We start from the raw sequence: 23380 nt of genomic DNA on the forward strand, positions 1-23380 counted from the left end.
GCTAGACATATCCTTTAGACATAAATCGTTATGGTCAGATGCTAGGTTTGGATCCAGCCACATCGAGGCTCCTCTCTGAGGAGGAGTTTAGAAAGCAAGGGAGTCCACTCCGAGCCTTGTGACTCAATGGGAGGGTCTGCCTTACCTCTTACGTCTTTCTTCAATCTCTGTATCAATCATTCTACCTCAATCCTACTTCAATTTTGTATTCCATGCATTTAATAAGTTCACATGCCAACGAACTTTGTTAAATCACACTTCTATAAATTCTTATTAAAATCACTCCTTGAAAATACCTTTGACAGTTATTCTTTAAGCGACATAACCACTCATTTGTGACAGCCTACAAGTGAAAACCTAGAAAACTGGTTTTTGTTTCCCCATTCTCTGTTTACACAGAACAGAAGGAGCACTAGAAGAATCCCTCAAAGAGCTTTGCCACTCAACTCAGAAGCCAATTTTAGTTCTTCCTCTTTAATTGCCTTCATATGCTTGATCCTTCCCTCCAGTTCCCCAACTACAGTCTTGCTGTCCTCACGCTTCTCTGCCTTCCTTCCTCTCCCTCCCCCTTTTCCATACTTACTCAAGACAGACAATTTTGGACAGTTTACATTACATGGGCTTGGCAATGCCCTCACTGCTGCATGTCAGATCCTTTCCTTTCATTTATTTTCTTCAGGCAGGAAGTCCTTAAGTGAGAGACTCGATCTCTAATAATAGCGCTCCAGTTCTAGAGTGCCTTTCAGGCATCACTTCTGAACAGTGATTGTATTCAATAATACTTAAAAGTATTAGTAATAGTCTAGTCTTGCATAATGATGTGAACTTCTGGTGAGGAACAAATTCTTAAGGAATAGCATTACTGTTCTGTACATAAAGTTTTTACTAACCTTAGTGTCTTTACCAAAAACCTTGGAATGGAAGCAAATCCAGTTTTCAGAAAGGAATAACTTTCCTTGGTACAGAATTTCTTTCTGCAGAGCACAGGTAAAGCCTGAAACAAACAGATACTCTATAATCTTCAAGGCAACCACAACCCAAGCCAACTATTATTAGTTTGGATTTTGTTTTGCTCTTTTTTCAAAGCCGTAATGTGTTTCAGTTTGTATCTTTTGATAAACATTGTCAAATCTCAAGATATTCAATAAGTTTAACTAATACTGACAAGCTCAGAAGATTTCACAGGCCTAAATTAAGTCTCAAAACACCTGAAAGACAAAGACTGAAATGCCTAATAACACGCAACTGGCTCCCAGAAGCCAAGAATCCTTTCTGAGAGTACCACCTAGCTTCCTATAAACTTTTTGACTAGCTTTCAGGTAACTCTACTATGTAAATGTAAAGAGTTTAACAAAAGGTTTTAGCTTTAAACTTTCAGCTCTACAGCAGTTGTCTGGACTAGACGATCAACAGAGGTACAACACCCGTAAAGTAGTACTGCTTTTATTCCACAGCCACTGAGAAAATCATTTCCCACCCATGAATGGCTTTCCTTGTATTCCTTTCAGAAAACATTTTTTACACAAATCTACGTAGAAATCATTTGTTACAACTACCACAGAGAACAGCAGAATCTTTAAGTCCTTCTACCGATGTTTTTTAATCTTAAAGCGTCATCAACAGCAAAAACTCAAGCTAGTCACTTGACCACTGCTGTCCCAACTAAGCAGTGTCCTTAGTAAGGAAGCTGCAGTACAGAAAAAATGTTGCACTAAGTTATTCTGCTAAGAAGTGCAAAGCGGGCTACAATTCCCAAACCCAGATGCCCAATACGTGAAGATTTAAGTTTTGCAAGGTTACAACAAAAACACACACCACATGCAGATGAAGGCCTTGCAGCTCTAGGAAGCTGGAGCTTAACAATTTTTAATTTAGGTAGTCCCTCTTGTACATCACCATGGTTGGCGGGTAACAACATTATCTTAGATCCACAGCCAGCAATGACAAGGGGGTTCATACTCACTTTGTTTCAGTGGCTCATCAATGGGAACATCTAGAAACAGCTTGTGAAAGTGTGCATTTGCCTTCAGCTAAAAAACAAAAAGCCCCACACCCAGAGATACATACCTTATTAGATGTTCTTACAATCAAGTGACCCATTCCACTTCCTGTCCTCCCAGTATCTTCTCATTCTGACCACTTGTTTTACAGTAAATTCTCATTTTTGCTGTGTGGCTATTAAGTCTGTGTCCTGCTTTCCCCAGACTCTAACACACCAATGAAAAATGAACCTATCTCCTTACACAATCATGAACGATAACATTGCTAAACAAGGGGGCTCTCACAGTAGTTATCTATTTACTCGTACTATATACAAACAAACAAGTCCATCCTCTGCCCTACCTGATTTGAGGCACGTTTTTTCCTTTCAATTTTGGAGTCACTCTTGATATCCATTGACAGGAGTGGACTATCTGTGCCGCTCTTGGTCCTGAAGATTAAAAAATGGCATCCTATATAAGCTTGGCCTCAGTTCATTAGTCTTGGTAAGTTATCAACAGGATGTGCTTTTCCATGAAACATATCTATCCTTTAATAATCATTATCTGATTCATCAAGGATTATGGAGCAATAAAGAGAAGAATATCTTATTCTTAAACTATGCCAGCCCTCACTGAAGGTTTTAATTTAGAAAGAATACTCTAAAATACTAGTTGTCAGGAAGTAAAATAATGTCGAAGACATTTTTACAGCTCAACGAATTATCATGGTGCTTAGCTCGATGTTCATTTGTTTCTGGCCAACATGTGAAATATTAACACTAAGCATGCTACTAATGCAAGATAAAGTAAGATAAAACTTAGTAGCTGAGAGTGCAAGTTACTGTACCGAAAGCTATGAACTCGTACTACAAAATGGGAGATCATCTGCAAAATGCAACAGAGAAGAAATGTAGGTGCACAAGTCGGAGGATGGCTACCAAGTCTGTAGTGTAGTGTAACGAAACCACTAAGATAGCCAGCAATCCTAGAGGAGATGATAGGGAATTGTGAGTGCCAGTAGCATAGGAAGCTGTAACTGTACAGCTCTGGCCATTCATATTGGAAAAAGAAAGCCAACCAAAAACCCAACAACTCTAGAGCAGAAGAAGTACAGAGGAAAGTCTCTGCAGATGGCTGGGAGAACAAGTTTTGTTTGTTTTATACAGGAGAAATTAATGGCATGGACTGTCCAGAAAAACAGTAACAGAGGTGGCATAACAGTGTTTTACAAATCAGGAAGAGAAGAACATTATCCCTGAGAGCTATTTAGCACTGAACAAAAACATATCAACAGGCTATAAAAAAAAGGTAGCTCTTTTTCAGGGGCCTTCACATGCAGACTGAAGAACAGATGGAAATATACAACACAGGACTCTTATAGTGAATGACCTGAAGAACATGTTGTGCTAAAGATTCAGTGGGCAAAACAAGGTGCTATGAAAGTTTCCATTACTACAGTAAGTCTTCTTTACTTTCCTAAACTTGAGAGGTTCAGGATTTCCAGTAAAAAACGCGAGGGTGAGAGGAAGCCCCAAGTGTAATGGAGATATAGCTGGATTTAGTAAAGAGATTGTACAGCAGGACTGATTCAGATAGCAGGGGGACTTGCTGCCTATCTCAGGCAGTCCCTCAAAGAAAAGGAACTCTAAAATACAAGTGTACGTGTATTTGTGTGCCTACGTGAAGTCCATGTCAAACTCAAATGAACAGTAGTACAGATCAAACTGAAATGACAGTGAGACTTACAAAAAGAGTTATGCCAGTCCCTCAACAGCACACAGTCAATGGCACTGTATATGAGCGGTGAGACTGGAAGGAGAGTTTGCCAAAAAAAAAAAAAAAAGTAATCATATATTTCCTCGAATACTGTCTCCTCAAATACTGCTCGAGGAAATTAAATGATGCTTTTTAAATATCTGCCTTGTGACCAAAACCACAGGGTCAAGTTGACTGCTGACTTCTGCATTGGCTGCTCAGTTGACAAAGTGCACAGGTGGAATCTCGATGCAAAATTTGTACTCAAGTTCTCCAAGTGGGATTTTAGTATTATCTAATATTCTTTTAGAAGGGTTTCAAATGCATTCCAGTTCTCCAACAAAGGAAGAATGACCGTTTTTACTGAGACACTGCAATATTATGATGCATTACACAACACGGAGCCCAAAATGAAAACTTTTGTCATAGCTTTACTACGGACAATCAATATTCCAGCATGAAAAGTGTTCTGGGAACAGCACAGGACTCGAACTGCAGCTCACTTTGACTGCCTGCCAAATTGACTGTGAAAGGGATGTAACTAGCAGTGGCACCAAACAGTGCAAGGCATTTTTTTTCTAGAACAGTGAAACTAAGTCAGCCCAAAGTCTAAATTCCCACTGTTCCAACTGCTTGTGGTGGGTGACAGCTCAACCCCTGGAAGGTGGCTCTGATTGCCATTTACTTGCATAGTGGTGCAAGCTAACCCACAACGGGGATGTCTGATAAATCTTGCTACTCAGTGTAGCTCCTTGAATGGGTTCAAGATTCTGATTATCCAACTAGAAGAAAATTGACAGCATTTCTGATATTACCTAGCAACATCAACTTTTTTCCGGTCATCAAAATATTCCATTTCACTGGTAGAGGTCTGCAGCAACACAGTAGGTGAGTTTCCTGCCTTTCTTTTTTCATCTGTTCCATTTTCTCCATCTGAACTGCAGAAGGAAGAACAAAAATTTAAGAAAGAGATGGACATATGTATTGCAGGATTCATACCGATGTGAAACGCCACTGCAACATGTTGACAATACAGCACATACTAAAGAACAAAATTATGACCTGTCTTTTATATTAAGGTCCTGAAACGTCTTCATACACTGACTTGACAGTATTGTACATCTGAACGGTATTCTGTGCTCCATCATTGAAATTTCAGCAATGAAGAAAGGAAAACTGAAATACTGCCAGGGATATTTCACTGCTCATAAAATTCATAGCTCTAGCTTCTGTTCCAAATGGAATGTCTCGTTTAGGAAAAATGCATTTCATGTTCACTACTCCAATGTGATGACTAATGGAAATGAATTCGATTGGCAAACTAGGAGAAAAACATCCTGCATGACAGTACCTAGCACTCAGCAGATTATTTGCGGCTCAATGTTGCAAGAGGAAGCTGGTCCTATTTTGCCTCTCACTTACCTCTTCTATGAGAGTCCACCTGTAGCATTTTCACAATAAAGCGTCCTCTCAAAGTACAAAAAGTGCTGGTTTTTTTGTTTTACAAAAGAAGCACTGCCACCACAGAGCACTGCCCTTCCACAGCGCATGCCACTGCTTCAGAAATGTACATTAAGGAACTAGAGTCTGAAGGCTAAGAGACGGGCCATCAGAGCCTTTCCCTGGCTTCCCTTTTCATAATTTTCTCATAGAATATTAACTCAGAAAATTTAGAGAAAAAAAGAGCTGTCACTAATAGCAGGGTCTGAAGAATGACAATACATTAAAATAAGGCCTGACGAATACATACACACACGTTCCCTTGGAAGACTAAAACCTCAGAAAGACTACAGGATACTCTTAGCATTAAAGAAGTAAGCAAAACTATGTTTCCCAATAAATTAATGCCTGGCCTGAATGACCTCATTTACAGAAGCTTTCCTTTATAATGTCGAATTTCTGCAATTTTACAGTAAAAACACAGCCAGTGCTGTCATGTGACAGTGTCTTTACAGTTTCTTTTCCTACTAAGACAAAAGTTTTGCTTACAGAGATTCCAGACTAATTTAATCTGTTTTCTTTTAAGCAGAGCATAAAAAGGTCTCTTGCTTTGATCACACTTTGGTGAGTAAGATCAGAAGATACAGCTCACATCATCTTAACTGAGACCTAACAAGGTGGTACCCGCAGCTAAACCAGAGCTTATGTCAGGACAAAAGCCACGGAGTTTTTGTCTTTACTGGTACTTGTTCTCAGAGGATCTTATGTTTACATACAGCAACTATTCCCCCATCTAATCCTTCCTCAACCCTCAGCACTACCCACCACAGGGGCACTGAATCGACACTTCCTAATTCACACTTGATGTACACTTGAAAGGGTTACAGCACTAATAAAGTCAATGAGGAAAAAAACAATCGTCTTCCCATTGCTTCACTACAGGATCCTCCCTGTCTGACCACAAGGCACCAGTATTTTTTTTCCAATCAATATAAACTAGAATTAAATATGTGAATCAAGAGGTTAAAGTGTAATCCAATCTTTTGCCTGAAAAACCCAAATAAGCCGTTTTATGCTGTTTGAGATTTTAAGCAGAGAGAACTGCCAACCCACGGTGGTCCCCACAAGCACAGGGGAGCCACTATTCCAAAAGTCTGCAAATCCTGCAAATGCCTTAGTCACAGTCTTGCTATTTGTTATTTATCTGTTCCCAAAATTCTTGGGCTTTAAGGGAGGCCAGACAATACTAGACATGAGTGGGATGAGGAACAGGGTGAGGCAAAATTGTCAGGTTCAATCACACGTGCATTTCAAAAGAGCAGTGCAGCACGGAAACTCTCAAGTGAGTAAGACTACATGACACAGCATTATTTTTAAGATGTAGCTGCTTGAGTCTCAAGCCTGAGTAGTGTCAGTCATTGCCTGGGGCAGACTGCTATGGCAATGCTACTGACTGGTCAAAGCAGCCTACATCACACCCACATCTCCATACTACAAATTTGTTTCAAAAATACCTATAACACAGCTTTTGGTGTTCACTTCCACCTGCCAGCATGGTTAGATGCTTTGCTGCTCTTAAACACTTCATTTACTTAACTCTCATATTCCCTTTTCCCTCACACATAAATTAATCCCTGCTTCACAGCTAAACATATGAGCCTGTTCTATCCTGTCTGTCTCCCTATTAACTACGACTCTTCCTGAACCTCAACTGTCTGAACTCATTCCCTCTAGCTGGTTTCAGACAGTGGAGATCTCGAGCATCTCAGCATCCTAATCCTGCTGAGTGTTGTGTGTGGAAATGCCGAGTTATCTTACCTCTGTTTGATCACCTCTCCAGGATCCTCTTCTGCAGCCGAGAAGAGGGCGAATGTACCCAAACACAGGAAGAGTTTCCCCTGAAACGTCTCAGGCATGAGGAAACTCACCCGTGTAACATGCTACTGGCAGTAACAATTGAGTGTATTGCTACTAGCTGATACGGTTTTGCTATGCCTAGCCCTCACCCTACCTCACACATGCCCCCTTCACATAAAGAAAAACTATATGTGGATTTGTCCTTACAATTCTGATTATAGCTCCACACAGCAGCTAAGTTCCTCGCAGGTGTTGTTAAAGTATCAGAAGAATCTTAGCTGACCTTCTGGAGAAGGAAAGATCATGGGTATGATCTAAAAACAGTACAATACCGATCATCAAGCCACAAACAAATTAAACCGCTCCTTACATTTTCATGTGTGAAATGCTTTGCAAAAAGAGCACAAAAGTCAGGAACCCAAGAACAAAAATTAGATCAAGTGCACTTAAGAAACCAAGTGATACTCTCTACAACTGTCAGCAAAAGTTGCATATTAAGTGAACTGTATTTGCTAATATCAGGGCAAAACAGGTAGACTTTGCAACATCAGGACTTCATTGACATGAAAAAGAAAATTTTTCAATTTGAACATATATTGTGTATTTGGTACTACTACCAAGCCTATTTAAAATCACAGCTAAAAGTAAAAAAGAAAAAAGTTGTCTCCAGTTGCAAATAAAGAAGGCTTGTCATGGTGAGTATTTTCAAAGCCAAGGCTTGCACTTACTATGGGAACACATCTTGCATCTAAGCAAGTTAAAATAAACATTAGTTGCAATCATTCCAACTAAACTTCTTGCAAGATATGCTTCTTTCCCTTTTTAAATATACACCAATAAATGAACTGAGTAATTTGAGATTAAATAACAAACAATGGAAAGTGCTAAGAAATACGTTAACAAAAGCAGTGGACTAAGTTTCATTCTAATAAAGCGTTCAGAAGTACATTATTCATAAATGTATTTTAAAAATCAGAGGAACTTCACCTCTTTGAATTCGACTGGTTTCTGTGAAACAAAAATTTTCTGACAGACAGGTGTGTCAAGTTCCTTATACTGCAGAAAGTTTTCTGAACTTCAAAAGGTTTTATTGTTTGGCGCTAACCTTTTTCAGGACCTGAAAAATTCAGACTTCCTGTGAAAATTATGCTGTGTCACATTAACAGGGAATTTTCAAGAGAAAAAAAAAATATCAAAGACAGTAATTGAAAACAGAAACTTTTCCCGTTCCCTTCAAAACTAGTTTGAATAAGAAGCACTGAACAGACACAATTTGCGAGAGATGTGCTAACAGGCCACAGTTTAGAAAGCAAGCCGTTAAGAACAACTGTTGTTGTCTTTGACAAGCCCAAGATAGTCTTACCAAACACAAACACTTCCCAGGCATACATACGAGACATTAAAAACTCCAGAACTGTACACTGGTTACTGTCTTTAATTCCTCACAACCACACAAACCTTTCTACAAAGCTTCCTCGGACCCACCCCAAAGGACACCCACATTACCATAAGGACCAGGTAACAGGTCTAAAGAAGTTCAAAAGCCATAATAAGTAGTGACAAACCAGTTCCCCGGTCCACAAACTGCAGATCAGTTATGTAGGAGACAAAAGGCATCTTGAATAACCAGAGATGTTAGCTACAACTTCAATTGTTTGAAAAACTGCAGCCAAGCCAATATTTGCCTAGGGTTTAATGTGAATCAGCATTGCTGCAACATTCCCTCTGTAGCTGGAGCATACGTATCAGATCACCATGTTACCTTAGAAGGCCTGTTACCCTGCTTCATCTCTTTTATACAAAAAGGGTTATTTTTGGGCTGCTGCATTATCGCAAAGGATCTACCAAAAGAGTGCAAAGTTAACTTTTCCCCAACGGTCCACAACCACGCTTGGCACAACGTATGTGGAAATATCCTTCACAAATACAGTGACATTCTGTATCCTTTGGTTCTGTTGGGTAGGTACTGGATTTACTGGGTAGCTGTTAGCAGACCGAACGGATTTGACAAAGGAATCAGTGTAGTGTGAAAGGTGCAAACACTAAAAGAGAGCATTATTTAAGCTATTCTTACTCCCAAACATGAGTCTATTCTGACAAAGGAATTGGTTATTCTTTCAGCAACTAAAAGCCAAAGGGAAATGCCTGAAACATTTCAGTATCCCAAATCGAGATGACAGATGCTGGCAGGCTTAAAAGCAGAGAAGAGGGAGCTGGATGAAGAGGTAGCATTCAGGAGACACACCAGCAACATGCTTCAAGCATAGATGACTGCTAGGAGGTGAGATGAAATGTGCTAAGGCTTGAAAGGACACCCTGCTAAGCACGCTGCGGGCCAGAGGCCTCCTCCTCAGCACAGACTTTCCTTGACCTATCACGCCCTGAAGGAGCAATCATATCAACCTCCCTTTTGCTAGGCCTAAATGTCAAGTCTTTTCTACATCACACCAGTCTGAACAAATCTATTTTGGATGTGTAATCAGAATCCGGAGTGCTTTATCTGATGAGCTTGCTTTCATACCTCACACAGATGCATTATTTCACCCCTGGACTGAAGAAAATACCTTTTCCATTGTAAACTCTCCTGCTGTCCTCTTCATAGCAGACTAGAGTGGTCTTTGTACTGGATAAACAAACAACAGTGCTTGAGCCGAGGATTTAGACATTGTCTGTTTCTACAAAGTGTGGTCACTCAGACGCAAAATGCCCCCAGTAGTTCTACAGCCGTGCTGCAGTGTCACGTGGCACAAGGCACTGTCTATGGGCAAAAATATATCTCCTAAAAAAACACGCCTCAGCATAATGCTACGATTTGATCTACTTTTAAGACCAAGCATCACTTTTACCATGCAAATGAAAACCCAGACATTGACTATCATTGAGACTCCAAAACTATCAAGACAGGCAGAAAATGAGCTACAGCTACCTTAATCACAAAGGAGCAGAGAGCCACTTAATAGCTGCTATAATAGATGTTAAGGATAGTGATAACGTATGCATTTGGTATTTGTATAATCCCATATACTTAGTACACAGCCTGTACTTCAGGCTGAAAAGTGAAGGAAGGGAAGCAGCTGATTCTGAGATACGGCATTTCTTACGTTGCATTTCGTATGACAGATATACAGCCAGCAGATGTATTCATACTGAATACAGAGAGCAGCAAAGCATTAGTGAAGGAGCACAGATGTGAAACCCTGCTTGAGGGAAAAGGTCGGTTTGTTAGTGTGAATATGCAGGAATCAAACAGATTTAACTGCCTCAGGTTGTTCAACGACGAGGCTAAGTCTCTTCTCGTGAGATCACAGTCAAAACACAGCATAGTGGAGGCAAAGTTCTACTGCTGCACATTAACTGAATATCAAATGCATATGGATTGGCACACACACATATACACCACGTGTTTGTCTATGCACTTCCAGGATGAAACAGGTCAGCAGGCACAGGTGGAATCTCGATGTGAGCTAGCACTGGAAGAGGGACCAACCCAACTGTTTAAAGACTTTTTCTTACTGTGAATCTTATTTTATACATCCAGGTAATAAATTTCAGAAATATTTACTGTATTTCACAGTTATCTCTTGGAACATGATTACTCAGCTATGAGGAGTTTCATATGTCTGTGTTGCTTTATTAAAAGGATGAATGAAATTTTTGAGTTAATACTGAACAGAAACCCTTCCAACACTGTCAAGCATAGAGGAAGTAATTTTTTCTCCTCAACTGAACAGACATTTCACATAATAACCAGATCAAGTTTCACACTACCTTAGCACTTGGACATCAGCAAGATCACTGTGACACTGCAGACATCATTAGCAAGTATGTAAATTCTCTCCTCTAAATACCATCTATTATTAACTGGCTGTATTCCCTGTCTAATCAAAACCAGACTGCTATCAGGTTCCATAGAAAAAAAAAGAAAACAAACCACAGAAGAATTCCCTGGGCTCTGAAACACAAGACACTATAACAAGATATTTTATTAAGCCAACACTAGAACAGCAACATAAGCCATCCAGTTCTCTTGTCTCTTCAAGAGTTGCCGTTTCAGATATCCACTTCAAAAAGCAAAAGCCCTCTCGTGTATCTTCACTCAAACCCACAAAAGTCCCATGATGCAGTTTTCATGGGAGTCTCAGCAGGGTGACTAGCAACTATTTATCTCAACAAAGGCACAGTCAAATCCAGAAAATTACACCAATCCTCTCAAGCGACACATTTCTGAAAAAAAGTGAAGCAAAAGATCTTAGGGGAAGACGCTCATTCACATCTACTTCAGACTGGAGCACGTGTTCTTTTAATTCTCCAATTCACTGGCAGCCTTTAGGTGGAAAGGTTTTCCTATTTCCTAGTTCTAGTCTAACTTATCTTCTAACCCAGAACAAGACAAAAATAAGCAGGATCACAATTCTTACTGAAGAGGAAGCGTGCAACCTTATATCAGATCACATTTTATCTTCAGCTTCCAGAGGTAACAGTAAAAAGGGAAGAGGAAGAAGAATTCTTGATCTATGACTTGTTCAGGGTGCAGAAAAGAGGACAAAAGAGCACTTAAGTGTCAGGTCTATCAATTGTTCTATAGCGAATCCAATACAAAAGATAAATACATGTGTTAAGTACGATCTCATACGCATCTATCAACTAGATCTGCTCTGTAACTCCGGCAGAAACAATGTAAGTTTCTCTCCAGAACAACATACAAGCATCCTTACAAATGAGGCCTGCTCATCAGAGCATAAGCATAAAGGTTTGGCCTCATTACCTGAAGCTACACTTCTGTTTTTTGGAGGAAGAGCTCCAGAGCAACACGCCTCCACCTGATACAACACTTGGCTGCCAGTTTTCCAGCACTAATTGTATTTTTGAAAAAAAAAAAATGAGTAGTTGTATCGGAGTGAATTAGGGTTAAAAAAACTCAAAGCAGACACCAGCAATTATATAACAACTACTATTAAGAACACAGAACAGTTAGAGACGACAGCAGAGGTTTGGGAACAATCCTGCCAACACCTTTATTCCTTTCTCTGCTTCATAAGAGAAACAAAGTTAAAAAATAAAGGTGCCTTGAATCACTTGATCCGAAACTTCTGTTTTATGGGACTTTTAGAAATAATGATTCAAAATGCTGCCCATAAATAATAACTCTGTATGCTGCACACAAAGCATTTTAATCAATGTATGGGGGAAGAAATAATTTCAGTTCTTCAGACAGGATATATACACCAAGAGCAGGACGGTTGGGTTTGATCATCCAGCAGTTTCTTTCAGAACTGGCACTGACAACAGACAACCCACAATCATTAATGATATCTCTCTGTTTAAAAGGCAACACTAATTGAGTTGAGAAAATTTAAAGGGATGCCAAAGTACAACGTTTTTTTAGTAGGTTCCCCAGCAAGACTAGTGCACAACAAAGACTAATGCAGAACACTAACCAAGATGAAAATGAGCATCTAACTGTGTCCATCCACCCTGCTTCATCACATCCTCCATCAAAGACTGAAGTGGATCAAAGTGAAACCACTGTTGGAGGTTCACTGTTCACCAAGGGTCTGGCAATGCTGAATTACCCGTAATTACCTTTGCAACCTATGATTTTTCTTACAGACCTGCCTACGTGTTCATGGAAAAGATCAGAACAATGTAGATAATCTAATAAAAAAACTATTATCTCACAGTAGGAAATACTAGCTTCCAATAACAGGTCTAACTGACACTAATCACTACAGTGCCTTTGATTGCAACACTGTTTGGAAGGAACAATTTTCCTTCCAAAGTCCCCGAAAAATATATTCTTTTCAGAATGAGATGTGACATGTGGTAGCCAGATTACTGCTAGGCCAGTTTGACTTTCTATTTTCTGTGTCACCAGGACATTGAGTTCGAATGCTCTGCAAGCCTCCTTCTTCAGTATGAGCCTTTTCCACCAACCACACGCCATCCTCCACAGCAACACTCACTCTCTCCTCTGCTGGCCACAGCATATTTACACGTACTGTAAAATCTCACAAAGCCAAATAGGAATACATGTAATTTTGTTATTTACTGGGCTTGTCTACTGTAACAGTCCTTCTTGCCCAGAACAAAAGCTGAACAAACCTAAATGGCTCTCCTTGAACTAGTGTAGCATAAACAGTAGCCATTAAGTCTTTTGCCTTGGTGGTCTATCTTTCGCAAACAGTCTAAACTAAGATTCCCAAAAGGCTAAACCACTGAAGCATCCACAGGAATGGATCTTTGTAGAGGATACGCCTACATATGGTGGTTTTTCAGGGCGATGTCAGGAACTTATGCTTCATAGTTAGGTAACTAGAAGTCCTTCCCATCTATCCACAGCAAGGGAAGGCTTCAGTCTGCCTCTACATCCCCTACCCTGCTGAGTTTCTCTGCTGCCTGTCTGCAACCTGCACATTATTTCCTGCCACTCTTTCTGGAAGCTTATTAACCTCCCTCACCTTAGTGTGCTATTTTTCAAGGATGGAGGCAGAAGCCAGTCAGTGCCACAGTGCCAGGCAGCAGTTTAGTTAAGGGAAGTGAATATTCTGGTACAGCACTGAAGCTCACTTACCAGGGAATTAAGAAGGGGCAACTGTGTTCTCCTTGTACATACCCCTACAACCCCTGGTTCTCCCTTTTATTTGGGTGTCCCGCCTCTCAGTACTTAATTCCATTACTGTAACAATCACCCCAGTATGAGACACCACACTATGCCATTTACAAAAAAGGAGACAAGGGCCCTATAGAGTGGGCTGGAAGGGAGCAGCTGCCCATGTCCTCCTGGACTCTCCCACTAACTCTTGTATAATGTGGAAGGAAAAATGGATGGTTTAAATATTTGTTCACATGTTTCTGGCAAGAAAATATAACCTCTCTGTAAATGTGGGTAGCTCAGAGATCTTCTACATAAAGCAAGAAATTTCTTTTCAAGGAAAAGTGGAGAAACGGGGAAAGACAACTTGTCCTGATGCACTTCTATTATCTGCAGAGAAGTGATTTGCTCTGTAATGAGAATATTTGCAGGGACTTTGTTGATCAGCCTAGCCGGATCCAAACAGCTACCCATGCATTTTGGTCAAAATAAGTACTACAAAAGAGGTCTGTAAAGATTGCTAGACCAAACACAAGATCTCCCTGGCATAACAGTAACACAAGTCTAAAAAGGTTAACTGGAAAGGATATATATGGACTTGGCAACAGCTACGTATAGAGCATGAACATCACTAGTCCCAGCAGTGGTATTGTTAGATAGGCACATAATCTCTAACCACATGACTGCAACATTTATGGAGATGGTGGTAAGAAGACAATACTCTGTTACTATGTTTATGCATCACCTGTCAAATACCAGCAAGAAATCCCACTGCCCAAAGCTTATCTGTAGTATTACGTTGTCTAACAAGCATTTCTCACAGACTGCATATAACCAGCAAAGGCAGTAGACTTGGGGAGTATTTCAGGTTAGCCAACGAGCAACTTTGGTACAATGAAAAGGCCTGTTCAGGTTCATAGTGTGCACTTACACATGGCACAATTATTTTCAAGCAGATGCTTTTATAACTTAAGCATGCATATACAGTGAATAAAGTAAGAATGACAGGAAAAAAGGAAAAAATAGGAGCATTTAAAAAACATAATCATGAACAAATGGAGATCATCCAGATTTTTTCTGTCACACATCGAACTTAAATGTTTCACCTTGCAAGCCTATCCTTCTTTTCAGATCACGCATTACAACTTTCGCTACAAAAAAATATGGAAGAACTACCAGGGATTAATTAAAAAATATGATATTTAACATGTGTTAATATCTTCATCCTCTGAAAGTACAGAACACGAATAACATAGGCACACACCTACACCTTTTTGCCCTCATAAATAAACAGCAGAAGTTTGGCTGCTGGAAAGGAGTTAACTAGGATCATAGGCAAAAAAAAAAAAAAAAACTTTGGATCAGGAATAAATAACCTCCCCTTTCTTCCCTGCGTTTTGTATTTCTCTGAAGTAAGAGAGTTTAGGAAGAAAGGTAGTGAGTTGTGATAAAGCACACGTCTGTCAATTAATTGTCTTTTATCTCATGAACTGATAAACAGTTATTAGGAAACATCTGTTATGGCAGCATAACATGTCAAACAAACAAACCAAAACAATCACATTCTGTCTTTTCCCAGAAGTACCTAATTTTCCTGTAAGCATCTTCCACTGCTTTCAGTAGCGTATTTGCCCCAGTATCTGCAATGTACTTTTGCTAAAAAAAAAACAACAAAATCTAAAACTTTCCATACCTTTCAGAGTCTCAGGTCCCAGCCTCCTCATTTCTTTAAGCTATACTGGATATTACCTGATGCTGTAACCATAAGGGGACAGAATGTGCCACTCCATGTTAAAGGTATCTTACCATACAGTAACTCACCAAAGATTTAATGGTACTAGGCCAAACACTATCTGTGGAAAACAGAAAACGCTATACTCACTTCAACAGCAGCAAGTGTGTGTGAAAGCAGAAGGATGCCGACATGGAATATGAAATGCTTGTTATTAAACCTCTGCCATTTCTCCTTAATATGTCACACTCCGCTTTCAACAATATAACATCTGTTCCAGCAGCTGCTCCTGCAGTGGGGCTGACTGCTTCTGAGGCAGGTCCAGTGCAACCACAAACCTAACACACCCTGCTTTCAAGTCAGAAAAATAAACAGCCATGCAAGGGTTAATTCCTTTTTGGTCTAAGGCCACATCAGGATGTAATGGTCAGGGAACACCACTTGGAAGGCGTTTTCTGTCCAGGAACTTCTTGATTTGCTTGGGAGGAACTCCATGTAATGACAAACTTCTGGCACATCGCTATTCTGCATCCACATAGTAATAGTGCCCATCTTCCACACAGTGTGACCTCTGGGCTTGTACAACCCCCAGAGATGTACTGCTAACTTTGCAAAGATACAACTATTGCTAAACACGCCCATTTTCTAAATCCGCATGAATGTAATTAACTCTTTCTGTATAAAGAATCCTGAGTCATTGGCAGATAAATATAATCTCAGATCTAATCTTGAAATAAAAAAAAAACCAATCCAACCAAAACACCCCCCAAAATTCTACAGCTTAAATCCTTCAGAAGCACCTATCCCCCCATGGACACCTTTATGGTAGCAGCAGAAACATATCAAGCTACAAAGACCATTTCTAAACTGAACAACATTGTAAGCATACCTCTAGGAAGTACAGATTACAGTACACACATAAATCTCTCTCCCTTGAGCTTTCGAAAACACTAAAAGATTCACTGAGCCTCTATAACGCTGCTAGGATTTTTTTTCAAATAGAGGTCAGCATGAGCTCTGTTGGTTGCACACTGTTCCCTGGAAGTAGGCAAAGGGAATGAAACTCCACCACAACCACACACACTTTCTTACTTATGAAATTTTCTAAAATGAAATCTTCAGTGATCCAACTTTAGTGAATTCACGTCTATCTGAATCAAAACCAAGATTCAGTTCTTGTTCTTCAGCTGAACAATCCCCCCGCCCCATAGCTTCACATTAGTCAAACCCAAGTTACTCGATTTCTGAGGTTAGCTCACAGTCAGACGAAGCCAACTGCTTCTCAGAAGGATCTAACTAACAGCAAAATGGGACTGGCACATAAATTCTAACTTTGTTTCCAGCCAGCAAATGCTTAAACAATTTTCTGGTTTAAGACACAGCATTTCAATTTTTTTACAAAGCATTTCAATTTTTTTTGCCTACCCCAGCCTCTTCACCCTCCAGCTGCCAAGGCTAGTGTTGCTGAACACCGCAGCTTGCAGCGTAACAGACCGCCTAGCTTGCCCCTACAGGACATCTACCTTCTACTGAACACCAAAACCTAACAGCTAAAAAGAGGAGAGTAATAGCGAGTCAGACCTCTCCATTTATCACACTGGCTAAGTCTGAATCTCACTTCTACAACTATAGCTGATTCAGTACCGAAAAAATAAACAGCTGGTGACAAAACAGAGGGTCAGTTACCTGACGCATATGCAATATCTCTGACATCACGCTTTCTATTCATTGTCTTGGATTCCTAGTCCTGTTCCCCAGAGAAAAATCAGGTACAGAACTTGCATACCTGAAGAGTTTCATGAAGTTCATCAGCATAATTCTGCGTGGGAGGGATCAGGACCCAAGGCTTGAAGTCAGCAGGCTCTAGAGGTGGTCAGGGAATTATGTCTCATTTGTTAATGTGAAGCCATTGATGTGACTACACCATACAGGATAAAGGACACTTACAAGACACTTTGATTCCCAACGCTCTCTAACAAGCAAGTTATTGGATCTTTTTAGTAGAGACAACAGTGACAGGATGAGGGGTAATGGTTTTAAGCTAAAACAGGGTAGGTTTAGGCTGGATATAAGGAAGAAATTCTTTACAATGAGGGTTGTGAAACACTGGAATGGGTTGCCCAGAGAGGCAGTGGAGGCCCCATCCCTGGAAACATTCAAGATCAGGTTGGACAGGGCTCTGAGCAACCTGATCTAGTTAGTGGTGTCCCTGCTTGCTGCAGGGGCGTTGGACTAGATGACCTCTAGGGGTCCCTTCCAACCCAAAACTTTCTATGATTTCTATGATTTCCGGCAACAGACCTCATTGCACTACACACTTTGAGAATAGACCTGCTTAGAAACCAACGACGGGTCAGGAAAAAGAAAAAACCTCACAGACCTTTTCAGAGTTTCTTTCCAGAGAAAGAGCTAGCTGCGGACAACTTGTTCTACTTTCTCCTGGATACTCTTTAAGACTAAATCTTTGTGAAGAAAAGTTCTTTGGGGGAGGGGAATCATCCCAGATTAGCAGAAAGTCACTTTTTTTTTTTTTCCTTTTGAGAAGAAAGACCCAGAATTTTTAGTTTCTTCTTTTGCAGAGCTTGCCTTCTCAAACAGCATCCTTGGGACTGCCAAGTCTCACGTGAATTGGGAGCCTGGCACGGAACAAGACAGCTGCTTGATTTCAGCAAGATTTTCATGTGATGGTCATTACCATGGCATACAAGCACGTGAAGAACTTCAGACCTCCACACGAACCCAAGACCAATGCAGCAGATGCTGCCTTTAATCCCTGAGGTCCCCAGCCACCATCAGAGGTTGGGAAGGCCAGTGGCCTCGGGGGAGCGCAGGGAGTCCTCCCACCCACGGAAGGGGAAGCCCTCCGACCTCCCCACCTTCCACCAGCTAGCCTAACCAGCCTTCACCACCCAGCAAGGCCTCCTCCTCACACCAAGTACTTCTGACCTCTACGTCCGCTCAATTTTTACAGTACCTCTCAGGTTGAAGAGCGGGCGGAGGCCGGGGACGGGTAAGGCCGCGCTGAGGGACGCCAGGGCAGGCAAGCGCCCACCGGCCCCTCACTGCCCGGGGCAGAACTCACACCGAACGCCCCTTTCGCTGCACCTCGCCCGTACCAAAGTCTGAAAACTTTTCGTGGAAGTTCTGGGCTTTCTCGGCGCCCGGAGGAGACGCTCACGGCTGCCCACGGCAGCCCGCGCACGGTTACGGCCGGTGATAGAGCCCAGCTGCTTCCACACCTCTGCGTGAAATCACCAGCGGCAGCATCCACACCCCAGATGTCCGTGCTCAGTCCGAGCCCGGCCGCGGAGACCCCTCGCCGCCCCTTCCCTGTGAACTTCAAACCACAGCCCGCAACGGCGAACCGCCCCCCCCCCCCCCCCCCCCCCGCCGCCGCCCACAGGGCCCGGCCGCCACCGCGGCTCTGCCGAGCGGCTCTCGGGGGCCTCCGCTCCCCGCCGGGCTGCGCTGGTCCCGGGCAGTACTCACAGCCGCAGGCCGCCCCTGTTTTCCCGCCTGCCGGCGGCCCGCGCAGCCTTCGGCTCCTCCGCATCGCACCGCTGCTCGGTCATGAGCACCATCAGCACCGCTCGGCACCACGCAGCCCCCCCGCCGCCGCACAGCACTCCACCGCCGGGCCGGGCTGGGCCGCGCCGGCCCGCACCGCCCCCGTCCCTGCCGCCCCGCCCCGGGGCGGGTCCCGGTCGCCGCCGCCGCCGTCCGGGGCTGGGAGGAACCGGGGCGCGGGCACGCAGCGGGAAGCAGTTGAAACCGGTTCCGCCCGCCGGTCTCGGGGCTGGCTGCCCCCGCGAAGTGACTGGCGCGGCCCCGGGCGGCGGCGGCAGGAGCCGGCGCTCCTAGCGTGCCCGATCCGTTACGCGCCTTAAATTATTCAGTCGGGACGCCGCCGGGCGAGACGCTGCCTCGAAGAAAGGGCGTCCTCGGCGTTCCGCGCGGGGGGACGGGAGACGGGGTTTCACACACGCACCCGCGGCCTGAGCGGGGGGAAGGCGGCGGGGCCGGCGGCCGGGTGCTGAGGGTCTCACACACGCACCCGCGGGCAGCCCGGGAGGGAGCTGGGAGGCCGGCGGTGACTCCCAGACGACGGCTTCCCCCGCGGTTCCCTCCGTGCGTTTCTCCGGTGTGTCTCTGTGGAGCCCACAGACCGGCGCTGGCCTCCGGACGGCTGCGCCCACCCAAAATAACGCGGCCGTCAGCTGTCTGCGGCTGCCTCGGGGGGATTTTTGTCTCCTCTTCTTCAGCGGCAGCCGGCGGCTGGTTTGTCTGCCCGGGGAGTGACCGGACGCCGCGCAAAGAACGGAACTTGCGCCAGTGGGGTGTCGGGGAACCGGCGTGAAACGGTCTGGTGAACTAACGTTTTCAGAAAGCAGAGATGGCCCAACCTCGAGATGAGAATTTGAAGTCACATCTCTAGAGAAAGGTCTATTGTCATGTTTTAATGTGTTAGAATATATTAATAAACTTAATGATAGAATATATCAAGTTTTCTTCCTAACTGCTGGACTGTTCATAGGAGGTAAAGGGAGAATAAGCACAGGAGAGTGGTCTCTGTTAGCAGACATCTGGGTAAGAGATAGATACTGATGTACATTACAGATTAAAAGAAGCACAAACCAAATCGGTCAGCCTTCCACAGGTGTTGTTAGGATTGCTGATGTGAAGATTTGGGTTCCCTGGGAATTGTTCTCATTTCAGTGTGCGCTACCAAGGCACACACAGTATGTCTGGAAGCAGTAGGAGTGACTGCCTACCCTTCATCTAATTTCTGGAAGCCTTTCATTGCGCTAGAAAGGTAACAGTTGCTATTTTAGTCCTCATTTTGAGGCTGAAGGCAGACTTGTTGAGTACCTGTTGTGTAGCTCTACCCACTCCAGCAGAACAATGCTGGTTTACAGTAGGTGAGCACCTGACTTTTCGATATTTGAACAAATAATATCAGCTGGCTTTTGAGTGCTTTGATTTTCAGTCTCTGGCAGATTTGTCTGCAGGAGATAAATGCTGCTGCTGACTGTTTTGTTGGCTCATCTCCAGAGGTTCCTGCCTCTACCCCAGGGGTGCAAGACATGGAAAGGAGCTGCTTGGTCCCTGGAGCTCAGTCTCTGTTTTAGTTTTCTCTGACTCTATTTCCAAGGTATGCAAAGCTCCCTGTTTTAATTAGTCACAGTATTCACTCTAGAAGAAAGTTACATGCAGATAAATTGCTGCCTGCAGCCTAGACACTAAAAATGAATCCTTACTAAATACTTTGTTCCATGTCATAGTGACTTAACTCTTATCAGAGGCTTGGTTCAATACATGCCTCTTTAACTATTATCTGTTAGTGACAGTGGAAGTAATAAGCACGGACTATAGCTTATGGTTTTTGGAGAATATGAAAAAGAAACTGTGGCCGAGCTTTGTAAAACTGTGCACAGTGCAGCAGCTCCAGAGTGAGAGGACACGCTCTGAAGTGATAGAAGTCCTGAATGCCAGGATTCTCAGTAATGCGTATTGAGGTGTGCCTCATATTCAACAATCAAATGTGCAGCTGCTCCTGTGGGCACTTGAAAACCTTATGCTTTTATTTTGATATGCTGTGGCAAGTTTTACATATGCAAAAAAACCCACAAAAGACCTTTTGCTGTACAGTTATAATTGCTCGTGTATACAGATACATTTAAAGCAAGTATGTGAAGACCAAGCTGTCACCAACAGAGGCCTGTTGTTGTGTGAAAATCTGGACTGTGTTTTTCTGTAATCGGTGAAGTGCAGATTGAGGAGAGAAGGAGAAAGTAATCTACTGTAAAATTACTAATTACTGTTTGATGCCTGCAGTACCGGTCATGCCATGCAGGCAAAATTTGGCATGTTCCTCCTTTGAAGAGACTGCATTAAGCCTCAGAGGGGGTTGAGGATTTTCAATAATCAGGACCTTCACCATTATGTATAAGACAGCAAAGGATAAAAATCTAGAGATGAAATAATAGGAAAAACTTTCATTGTAAAAAAATATTTAAGTTAACATATGAAATCACAGAAAAGCAGAACAGGGAGGGACTCACCGAGTCATCAGGTTCCTTCCCTATCCCTAGGCAAGGTCTGCTATTTCTGTGTCATTCCTGACAAGACACTTACGACTAAGCTGTTCTTTAATGTCAGCAATGTATCCAGGCTATCAGTTCCAGTGTTTGCTGTCATCCAGAGGAAGCCCTCCTTAATCTCTAACATGATCCTGAATCCTTCTTGCTGAAATTTAAAGCCATTGCTTCTTAATTTATTTGATATGGAGAACAGTGAAAAACTGTCTCCCATTTCCCCCTATTTTCTTCTTCTCTTTAGCCTAAGATAAAATAGTGTTTTCTATACTTCTTTTTTTCCTATGAACTGTCTCTAATAGGTTCAGATCCTTTGAGAAGTGCAGTGCCCCAGGCTGGACATCAGAAGCCTTACGAAGGCTGAATGGAGGCAAGATTAAAAGATAACTCCATCTGTCTTATACACACTATCATTGTTTATATTTCATAGTAAAATGTTTACGTGTTTCACAGTAGTGTGATGCTGGCTCAGGTTTCATTGTTGAACCACTATGAGCTAGTGAAGCTTTTGTAAAGGACAACTGAGATGATACTCTCCTCTAGTGCATTAGCAGCTGATTGTTAGATTTGACGAAGTATGATCTTCTACACATCTTTTTTGAATTTAACTCGTTTTTTTCCGACTGTTTCTTCAATTTATCAGAATAATTATGGATCCTGTCTTGAATGATATAGAAAATGAAGAGTAAAGGAGCCAAATGAGACATACTGGAAAGGTCAGTATGAAAAGCAGTAGGACTGCTAACTGTGCCTAGAGATTCTTGGGTAGGATATTGCTGATGAATGATAAAAAAAGGCAGTCTAGCTGGAAATAAACAGGGTTAGAAATTGTCTTGATCAACAGTATTTTTGTATCTTGGGGTTTTATTTCAGTACAGTCATCAAAGCTGTTCATAAAGTATTTCTCAGCTTACATGGCGAGTATCAAGCGTGCCTAACAGTGAGGAAACTTCTTGGGAAGGAACAAAGCAGAAAATGAGTACACAGGGATTTCTGGCATTCTGTGTACTTTGAGCACATTTCTTCTCAGTAGAGAATTCTTTTGTACTTCTTTGCAGGTGCAAAAAGTTACAAAGAAATACAGCCTTAACAGTACCTGAATACAGGTACTTTAGGACTATAGGTTGTTACATGTCTTGTCTTCAGTTTTCTGTATGATATTCTGCATTGGTAGGATTCTGTGAAAGCTATGCTAATGCCTTTGAAGCCAGTAAGTGAAGTAGGACCAGCTAAATAAGTCCTTACCCTACTCTTTTGAAATATGATAGGAAAGCAGACTGATGTTAGACACCATATAAATAGGAGCTGTGATCATATGAGACACAAACTAATAGACATTTGGAAAGATGTTGAAACAGTGAAAAATTTTGATTTCTAAGTATATGATAGTCAGCCACAAGCCTGAGTGAAATGGCTTGCAGCTTCAGAGGGGCAGGGCAGAAAAGACAAAGGAAAACTGCACAAGAACAGTGGTGCTGCATTGGATGAGGTTGCCTAGAGAGACTGTAGACTCTGTCTTCAGAGGTTGCAAGACCCAGCCAGACCAAGCCATACTTGATCTGATCTGGTGTTGGTGATACTCCTGCCTCAAGCAGGAATGTTCAGACACATCTGCAAGTCTGTCAGCATACTTGAAGCGTGCTCAAAATAAATGAACTAAACCAAGGTCCTAAATAGTCTGTAGAAGTTAACTAGGGCCAGAACGCAGTGAGTGGTGTAATTTTGTAAGGAGTGAAAAGCAGTTTTGGCCAGCTGATCCCCGTTTCTTGCCTGGATTAAGAGTTTAGTAGTTTATTTGTTTCTAAAAGCGTGAGATTGCTTTGTAGAGGCCTATGTAAGGTGATTGGTTTCTTCTGAGCAGTTTGCTAGAAATGATGTCTGCCTATCCGTTCCTGTTTTTTGTTTAAAGGAGCCTTGACTGCTATAT

General features: G+C 42.3%; 1 protein-coding gene across 4 annotated transcripts in view; it reads right to left on the reverse strand.

The window, feature by feature from the left end:
- The window catches only part of GRAMD2B (GRAM domain containing 2B), a 43820-nt gene that overhangs the window by 15463 nt on the left and 4977 nt on the right, over positions 1-23380 (reverse strand). For 2 of the 4 annotated variants that reach the window (XM_075411189.1, XM_009932202.2), the window contains exons 2-5: positions 4553-4675; positions 2344-2431; positions 1964-2030; positions 891-994 (exon numbers count right to left, since the gene is read on the reverse strand). In XM_075411189.1, coding sequence (XP_075267304.1) covers positions 891-994; positions 1964-2030; positions 2344-2431; positions 4553-4675 — 382 coding nt within the window. Of the gene's footprint in view, positions 1-890; positions 995-1963; positions 2031-2343; positions 2432-4552; positions 4676-18847; positions 18989-23380 lie in introns of those variants that run through there. The other 2 variants (XM_075411191.1, XM_075411190.1) reach the window with 2 other exon arrangements.

This window comes from Opisthocomus hoazin, chromosome Z (assembly GCF_030867145.1).
Source record: "Opisthocomus hoazin isolate bOpiHoa1 chromosome Z, bOpiHoa1.hap1, whole genome shotgun sequence".
Classification (NCBI taxonomy): domain Eukaryota; kingdom Metazoa; phylum Chordata; class Aves; order Opisthocomiformes; family Opisthocomidae; genus Opisthocomus; species Opisthocomus hoazin.